The sequence below is a fragment of the Brachyhypopomus gauderio genome, unplaced genomic scaffold (genome assembly GCF_052324685.1).
Source record: "Brachyhypopomus gauderio isolate BG-103 unplaced genomic scaffold, BGAUD_0.2 sc88, whole genome shotgun sequence".
Lineage (NCBI taxonomy): Eukaryota > Metazoa > Chordata > Actinopteri > Gymnotiformes > Hypopomidae > Brachyhypopomus > Brachyhypopomus gauderio.
Window position 1 is genome coordinate 927,825 of NW_027506909.1, and position 9,019 is coordinate 936,843.

Genomic DNA, 9,019 nt, shown 5'->3' on the forward strand with positions numbered 1-9,019 from the left:
TAACCAAATTGCACAGTAGGGGCGAGAACGAGTTTTTAAATTACAAATCGTACGTGTTTTTACATGGATGCAGCCACGAAGTCGCCAGGTTTGCTTCATGGAAAATTCATTTTTAGGAACGTAAAGTGTTACCGGAGCGGAGCTCGGAGCGGTCGCTTTCTGCATGGTCCTAGCGCTAGATTTGTCGCTATTTAAATATTTATTTTTAACCGTTAAAACTACAGAGGACCAAAACTGACTTTTGAAAATTACGTCCGTGAGGTTAAATGTACTAAATGTTGGCTTACATTTCAAATATTATGTTTAGCTGAATAAACATGTTATTTGATGTAGTATGTAGGCTTACAAATTCATGTTTAACTGAATAAACCGTTGAACACGAGTAGCCTACATTTTATTGAGCATGTTTTTTTTTTTCTTCAAGTATCAAAGTAGAACAGCTTCCTCAAGCAGTCATTGATGCATTTTGGAAACAGGAGATGAACCCCTGGTCTAATGGACCCTCTGTATTAAGAAACCCTATCTCAAAAACTGACTTTTAGTCATTACTTGGGTAGCAGGCATATGAGCCATTTTAATATAGATTAATCTAGATTAATCTAGATTAATTTCAAGATTTCAGTGAGATTAATCTAGATTAAAAAAATTTATCTATGCCCACCCCTAGAATAAACTAAAAAAAAGTAATTTTCAAGAATATCAAAGTTGTGAATTCTAGAAGGAAGCACTCATGCAGGGATCCTCTCCCTCTTCCAGGAACTCCGCCTCTTTGTGGAGTTTAGCCTGTACCACAACTGCTGAAGCATTTGTGCTACAGAAAGGTAGGGGTTCAATTCCACACGAAGGTATTTCTCCAACAGGAGGGTTAGTCTTCCCTTTAATGAACTAAGATCGCGCATTAGATTCATGAATAGATTATGGAAATAGAAAACTATATTGTAGTAAGAATCATTGTATGATTGTATGATCAGAATTTATTTTTGCAAATACAGATTTTGTTTCCATACAAATACATGAAGTAAAATAACATTTATTATCTTCACTGAAGGTACTTTTAGTTTACAAAAGTAAAATATAGAGGGATTTTACTCATACACACAGCTAAATGAGCAATATTCTTATAAAGGTAAAAATGTTTTTGAAAAATCACCATGATTTTGAGAGTAGAAAAGGTTTACTCTGCACAAACTGTAATAATTCCAGCCTGTATATAACTCCATGGGAGTAAATAGCACAGAATAAAAAAACATCACAGACATTTTAACTCAAAGGACAAGAACGATGACAGATACTAATAACCAAGCTTAGGCTCGAATTGCAGATATGAATTCTCTTCCATAATAAGAAAGATCATGTAAAAATTAAACAAATGCTTCATTCAAATAAGCAGAGGACAAACACTGCAAAGGCAGAGTGAACATGGGCTTTGACCTTCAGTTTTTGGAAAGCACTTGAAGGATCTGGCAGTTACTCTTACGTAGTAAGAATGTGACTTTGAACATTCCCAAACAAATGAAAAGATCAATATATGCTTTCCCACAAGTAAAGCAATATCCCATACTTTACACATGTAAAAATTAGAGGATTTTACACATGTAAAATTAGAGGACTTTACACATGTAAAATTAGAGGACTAAGTCAAATTTTCTTAGAAATCATGGCAAGAGTCCGTGTGGTTCTCACAGGGTCTCCAGAGTGCACTGCAGGCAAAACCTAACCAGCAACATCTTCAAATACAAATTAAAAGGAAATCAATTCCTACAAAATGAACAGTTCATTCTCTTCCAAAGCCTGTTATTGTGATTTCTTAGAGTGTCCACGTGGTTCTCCCAGGGTCTCCAGAGTTCACTGCAGGCTGGAGTCTCCTCTTTGCTGCTGATCTGACAGGCTGGAGAGCTGAACTGGGCCAGGACCTTTCTGCTCTTCTCCATGGAAGGTTGCATGCTGACGAAGTGGCTCAGCAGTCTTCTCTGGGACTCAGTCTGCATTTGACACTGAGACAGGAAGTTGACGGCCTCCTGCACACACCTGCTGTGGCCTTCATTAGCTGCAGTGGAGCAGGGAGAGTCCGTGTGAGAGTGATGCTGCTGTCTCAGGAACTGAACCGTCATCTCCAGGATGTCGGCCTTCTCCTGTCTGGAATCAGGCTGTTGCTTTAGGAATTCTGGACTCAGGAGAGACTTGAGCTTCTCAACGCTGCTGTCGATATGTTCTTTATGCATCTTCTCCACTGCTGGGTTCTTAACTGGAAACAAATAAAGATTTGCTTGTTAATACTCATATCTAATATATGTTAAGATATTAACAGATCATATATAATAACATATAACACATGTGCCAGTTTCGTATATTTACCTTGTTTGTAAGTGGAAGATGTTCTTTGGAGTAGATCCTAGCTGCCGTGATTGTAGGAGTCATGGCTGTGTGTCTTCTGTCAGTGCTGTGCTCTCTCTCTCTCTCTCTCTCTCTCCCTCCTCTATTTATACTCCCCAATCTCCATATGAATGTGTGAGTCTTGGGTTTGCTGGAGGTTCTCACAGTCTGCAGCCAATGGCTGAGTGTGGATGACACTAAAGAACAGTGAGCTGCCACATGCCCGATGAAGTGTGCATTACCCAGGAAACAATGGGGCCGTCTCCAGGGAGCAGGTGGAGGGGTGGGTCTGTGTGGGGGGGGTGGGGCTGTGTGGAGGGGGGGTCTGTGTGGGGGGGTGGGTCTGTGTGGCAGAAAGTGTGTGGGAAAGTGTACAGGGAATACACAGACCCTGTGATTCAATTATATCTGTCCCCTGAGGTTCAACAAACTGTGACAGCACGTGCTCCACTCATTCTGCAGGTTAAATTACATAACAAGATTAATAACATTTATTATGTGCTGTATAGTAACCCAAAAATGACTTTTTGCATATTTGAAAAGATTTTAATATCTACAGACAGTGAATGGGCAGTCTATTGAATATTTTATGATTGGACCACAAACAACAAGAACAACATATAATGACTCACAGAACCATGTAAAATAAAGAAAATGAAAAACAGAAATGAAAAATATAGAACTATATTTATTGAATTTCTATTATTTGACTTTATGTAGATGCCAGCGTGGCCTATCGTTGTGTGTGCAGCAGCAGGTCAGCTGGGAGCAGGACTGAGTGAGTCATTCAGCACTGAGAGTCTTCTCTCCAGAGCTTTCCCACACTCCCCACCATTCATCCTGGGAGAGATGAATAGACGTGTGCCCCCACACACTCGCTCAGCATATGGCCAAAGAAATCAGTAACAAAAACAAACAAACATTAAAACACTTTATGTACTTAAATAGAACACTTAAAATAGCAAATGTAACATTAATAATTTACAGTGGTATTTGCAGTGGTATTTTAATACCAATATTCAGCTGTCATCACTAAGTGTCTTCCTGACATTATATGGGATGCACGAGGTTTGAAATCTCATGGTTAATCTTATGGAACAAAATTGCATTGTTTCACTAGTGCCACACATCTGTCTGTAGAGTGTAGGACTGCAGCGGGAATACAACTGGTCTGAAGCTAATAACAAAAAATACTTATATTATCTTATGAGTATTATAAGAATAATGACCTATGTTTTTTATGTTTACTAATAGTGTGCAGTTCTGTTACGTACTTCCCACGAGTATGTACTGCATTTCAGAGTCTCCCCAAATGTGTTTGTAAGCCATTTTGTGAGTGCTGCATTTAATTCTGCTGACCTCCTCTGGGACAGCTCTGGTTATGTTTGAATGCATGGACAGAGAAAACGAAATCAGAGTAGAGCTATACCTGCACTCAGAAAATCAATTATTAAGCTAAAATCCAGCTCTCTTTACCAGATTTCTTAATGGGAGTTCTAGGCATTAATCCAGTCTAAGAAACTTTACTGTTTATATGAACACTTGATTAATCATGAAAGTGCAGAAATACAATTAGTAATATGATCCTATTATAAAATGCATGTAAATGAACAAACTGAATGGACATTTTATTAGACGCACCTGTTCTTTCATGAGTGGAGCTCTCCTTAAATCAGACACATGGCCCCATAGAGCAGCACTAACTAATTGAATGAAAATTAAGTGATCTGAGTGACTTTGAACATGGCATGGTCATCTGTACTAGAATATGTATTTGAAAAGCTGCTTGAGGGTGTTTGCTTAGAATCGACTAGTGAAAAACATCTGAGCACTGAGCTACCAATCTACATGCAGCAGTGCATAGTTACTGTGTTAATGAATCTAATTATGCAGCAAAAATTCAAATCTTGTTAAATGAGGCTGTAACAGGTGGCTCAGTCTGCTGCCAACAGAAGCCAGGAGCCAATCAGGGTTCGTTTGCCTGATCTCTCTCAGGTGGCCTCACTCTATATAACAGCTTTGAAAAGGCCACTCTGTGAGGTCTTGGTGTGTGCTACATGTACTCTAAGATAGTTGGTAATTGATATAAAATTTCCAGTAGATTTTTTAATCCGATTTCATGAGGGATAGTCTTCCCTTGTGTTTGTGTAAAGTTGTTTCTTCTGTGGAGGGGGGCACTCTCTTTCAGTCTCTTTTGTCTCGGTCACAGTTGATTGTCCTGATCTCACTTGTAGAATGCTGGCTAGAGTCTGGGTCCCTAACGTAAGCAGACCTGGGCTCGTTTGATGAACCGGGCAGTTCTACCAGGGTTCTGCTGTTTGCTTGTTTGTTTTCGTGAGCTCCCTTCCACTCCTGTTGTCTCCACTAAGGACTCCCAACACTCCTTCTTCCTACGTTACTCCCAAGTCCCCCTCACTTTCCCTGTAATGTAGAGAGCAGAGCCATGTGCTCTAGTACCCCTACACCACCAGTGTGCACCCTGCCCCAGCTGTTGCCTCTGTTAGTCTCTAGGTGGGGAGATTTTGTACTGTTTGACTCACAGTTTTGTTCAGTGACAAAGTGCAATGGATAAAAAACTTTTATAATAAAGTTTATAATAAAGTTATAATATTATACATTTTAGAATAAAAAGGACATGATAAATCTTCTAACTTATCAAAATGCTTTAGAATCAGAATTTGTAAAACATCCAGAAGTTATAAAATTGTGAAAATGTGCTGTGATATTTAGGGATTGACGAAGACTAGTTGATGATTAATGGATTAAAATGAAAAGATTTAGCACAAAAATCATTCATAGAGAGTTCACTGAATCAAATATTTATTTTTAAACCATTTCTGGAAATGTTTTTGCAGTTTCACAAATAAAGTGATATATATGGCTTTCACGGAAAGTGTTAAGACTAGAGAACTTTCTGGAGAAAGATACAATAATCTCAATACATTTAGCTAATTGCTAATTTAGCTAATTGAATAAAAAAATTTGTAATAGATGTAAAAACATGCACATTACAACATACACCAACTAAATACCCAATATGGGCTTTCATTATACAACAAAGTTTGGAACATACATGATATAATAAATTGTCCATAATATAGAATTTGCAGATTTGATACATTTCCCAAATGGAAACATGCACACGTGCTTTTACACAATTACAGCAACTCATCATGTAACAAATGAAAACAATTAATGCTTTCCTGTTCTGTAAAATCACAGATTTCAAGACTACAAATCCAAACAGTTCAGTTGTGAACTAAGTAATACAGATTCATAGTAATCTCACTCCTGTTGAGGAGGAAGAGCTGCATAGACATAAATATTATTATGTATTCAAGTCTTAAAGCTCATTATGGAAAATTATATAGATAAGCGGCTTTAAGCAATATTGTAGATACATTTTCTTACACAATAAGAAATATAATCTGAAAAGTAACAAAAGCTCTCTTTGAAAGCGTAATTCAACCATTCTGCACAAGCAGCAAGCATACATCTATATCCAAGTCTGGAACCTGACATATGCATTAATTAATTGATAAAAATGCTCCCAAATGGAAATACATACACACGCTTTTGCGCAATTAAAGCAATTCATCACAACAGATGAAAAATGAAATAATGTCTTATAAACTTATAAGATAACTTAGACAATCCTCAGTTGATAATCTTCAACTCTGTTGTCCTAATGAGAAAAGTGTCCACGTGGTTCTCCCAGGGTCTCCAGAGTTCACTGCAGGCTGGAGTCTCCTCTTTGCTGCTGATCTGACAGGCTGGAGAGCTGAACTGGGCCAGGACCTTTCTGCTCTTCTCCATGGAAGGTTGCATGCTGACGAAGTGGCTCAGCAGTCTTCTCTGGGACTCAGTCTGCACTTGACACTGAGACAGGAAGTTGACGGCCTCCTGCACACACCTGCTGTGGCCTTCATTAGCTGCAGTGGAGCAGGGAGAGTCCGTGTGAGAGTGATGCTGCTGTCTCAGGAACTGAACCGTCATCTCCAGGATGTCGGCCTTCTCCTGTCTGGAATCAGGCTGTTGCTTTAGGAATTCTGGACCCAGGAGAGACTTGAGCTTCTCAACGCTGCTGTCGATATGTTCTTTATGCATCTTCTCCACTGCTGGGTTCTTAACTGGAAACAAATAAAGATTTGCTTGTTAATACTCATATCTAATATATGTTAAGATATTAACAGATCATATATAATAACATATAACACATGTGCCAGTTTCGTATATTTACCTTGTTTGTAAGTGGAAGATGTTCTTTGGAGTAGATCCTAGCTGCCGTGATTGTAGGAGTCATGGCTGTGTGTCTTCTGTCAGTGCTGTGCTCTCTCTCTCTCTCTCTCTCTCCCTCCTCTATTTATACTCCCCAATCTCCATATGAATGTGTGAGTCTTGGGTTTGCTGGAGGTTCTCACAGTCTGCAGCCAATGGCTGAGTGTGGATGACACTAAAGAACAGTGAGCTGCCACATGCCCGATGAAGTGTGCATTACCCAGGAAACAATGGGGCCGTCTCCAGGGAGCAGGTGGAGGGGTGGGTCTGTGTGGGGGGGGTGGGGCTGTGTGGGGGGGGTGGGGCTGTGTGGGGGGGGGGGTGGGTCTGTGTGGGGCTGTGTGGGGGGGGTGGGTCTGTGTGGGGCTGTGTGGGTCTGGAGTGTGTGGGAGAAAACGCGGGGAACCCACAGGGCTGTACTTAAACTACATCAGCCCCCTGAGGTGTGAAGGACACAGCACGTATTCCACATACTGTTCAATAGTTTAAAAACAGAGGAACACAAGGAAGTTTACATAAATGTATAAATAGAAACAGTTTAAATTCCAACTATTTTTGCATCCAATAATTAATAGATGTACTGTTAGTTTTATCCATACTATAGGTGTCCATATTGACAACAGCACATTTGTCACTTTTAAGAAAGAAATATCTACAATCTATGAAATATGCTTACTGTATTTTTTAACTGTGTTTATACATTCAGTACCACACTGATGGCATATCAAGTAATGGTGCATATTGTTAGTAGATAATTAAGATAATGTAATAATAATAATTAGATAATGTAATCACAAGACAAAAAGCAGAGGAAAAAAATACATTAAAAAGAAATGCTTTATGCAAAAATCATTTGACTTTATATAGATGCCAGCGTGGCCTATCGTTGTGTGTGCAGCAGCAGGTCAGCTGGGAGCAGGACTGAGTGAGTCGTTCAGCACTGAGAGTCTTCTCTCCAGAGCTTTCCCACACTCCCCACCATTCATCCTGGGAGAGATGAATAGACGTGTGCCCCCACACACTCGCTCAGCATATGGCCAAAGAAATCAACAAAGACCCACGCAGAGAGCTTAGTAAAACTCACGTCTGCTCAGGAGGACAATAATATTTGTAAAGTTTGCAGATAAAAAAGTAGCATTTCATTGAAAGAATTTGAATGGTTTGAATGAAATGGTCTTGCCTACCTGTAGTGATGTGGTTTGAGAAATTTGTCTAAGAGTGTAATTTGATTATACTGCTGCACTACAGAAGTACATCAGACTGTTCATACAGAACCTATCAGAACCTATCAGAACCTATCAGAACCTATCAGAACCGGACAAATGCAATTACTCCTGAGCCGAAAACAACAAGTACATTTAAAACTAACCATAAAAAAAAGATACATGATGTTGACACTGGTTACAACTTGGCAATCACTTTGAACTAAGAGACAAAGAAGAATACATACAATGTATACAAATGTATATTCATGACAACCATGGTCAAACTGTGAATTTATTTATAAGGAATTTATATCTCCACTGATTCAAAACACTGTAACATGTAGAAACACCTCCATCTGCCTTCACAAGGAAGCAATAATTTTTTGATCACTACACGCATGATCGAACATATGGTAATTCCCTATTCCATAATGATTTCCCTCTTCTATACACACCCTCTTACTGTTGACCTTATTGTCCATTGCAGATCATATTAAGATGATTTGAAGAGGATCGTTTAGTTTGGTTCTTGCACTGAGATCTCTATGTATGTTGTTTAGAGGGATAGAGGGATAGAACTAAAGAGAGGAAGAAGAAGAGAGACACAAGAGCAAGCCGTCAATGTCTCTTCCTCAGTTACTGCCTTTGACTTTTACCAGGACTCTGAGCAAAAAATGATGACCAGGGAGCATGTGACGATGCTTTTAAATACTTACCAGACTGTGTAGGTGTGGTTGTGTTTATGTGGATGGGTGAGCCCTTCATGATGACACATCACTAAGAAGCTTTCAGGTAAGGCTCCATAGCTCAGTGGTTAGAGCACTGGTCTTGTAAACCAGGGGTCGCGAGTTCAATTCTCGCTGGGGCCTTTCAAAACTTTTGAGGTCAGAAAAGAGGACATCCAAAGAAAGGTCAGGCTACAAAGGCACAGGCATAGTACATAGTATGAAAAGCTTGCTTGCAATAGGAAGTGAACTATCAGCAAAGTGCCGTTCCACGGGTGCAGTTGTCCGCGCTCTCAATGAATGATTAGTGTCATCTGTTCAACAATGTCATGATGCATCTGTGATCTTCTTAACTTCAGCCACTGATTATCTCTTTCACATTCTTCTGATAACTCTCATTTTGCTATTCTTAGCCAATGCCCTGCATAACACAATATC

The 9,019-nt window shown here is 39.5% G+C and overlaps 2 protein-coding genes and 1 non-coding gene across 3 annotated transcripts; 1 reads left to right on the plus strand and 2 right to left on the minus strand.

Moving 5' to 3' along the window:
• Positions 1–1,018: 1,018 nt before the first annotated feature.
• LOC143493503 (transcription factor HES-5-like) lies at positions 1,019–2,443 on the minus strand. The gene is made up of 2 exons (XM_076991965.1): positions 2,331–2,443; positions 1,019–2,233 (listed from the first exon to the last, which is right to left on the minus strand). Exons 1-2 carry the CDS (start codon positions 2,416–2,418, stop codon positions 1,752–1,754), a joined length of 570 nt encoding a protein of 189 aa, XP_076848080.1. The 5' UTR covers positions 2,419–2,443; the 3' UTR covers positions 1,019–1,751.
• A 2,758-nt stretch (positions 2,444–5,201) lies between these two features.
• LOC143493492 (transcription factor HES-5-like) lies at positions 5,202–6,716 on the minus strand. Its single transcript, XM_076991954.1, has 2 exons — positions 6,614–6,716; positions 5,202–6,503 (listed from the first exon to the last, which is right to left on the minus strand). The coding sequence occupies exon 2, from the start codon at positions 6,478–6,480 to the stop codon at positions 6,031–6,033; it is 450 nt and encodes a 149-aa protein (XP_076848069.1). The 5' UTR covers positions 6,481–6,503; positions 6,614–6,716; the 3' UTR covers positions 5,202–6,030.
• Positions 6,717–8,652: 1,936 nt separating this feature from the next.
• Positions 8,653–8,725, plus strand: trnat-ugu (transfer RNA threonine (anticodon UGU)). The gene has a single exon. It is a non-coding gene; the product is annotated as a tRNA-Thr (tRNA).
• Positions 8,726–9,019: the final 294 nt, after the last annotated feature.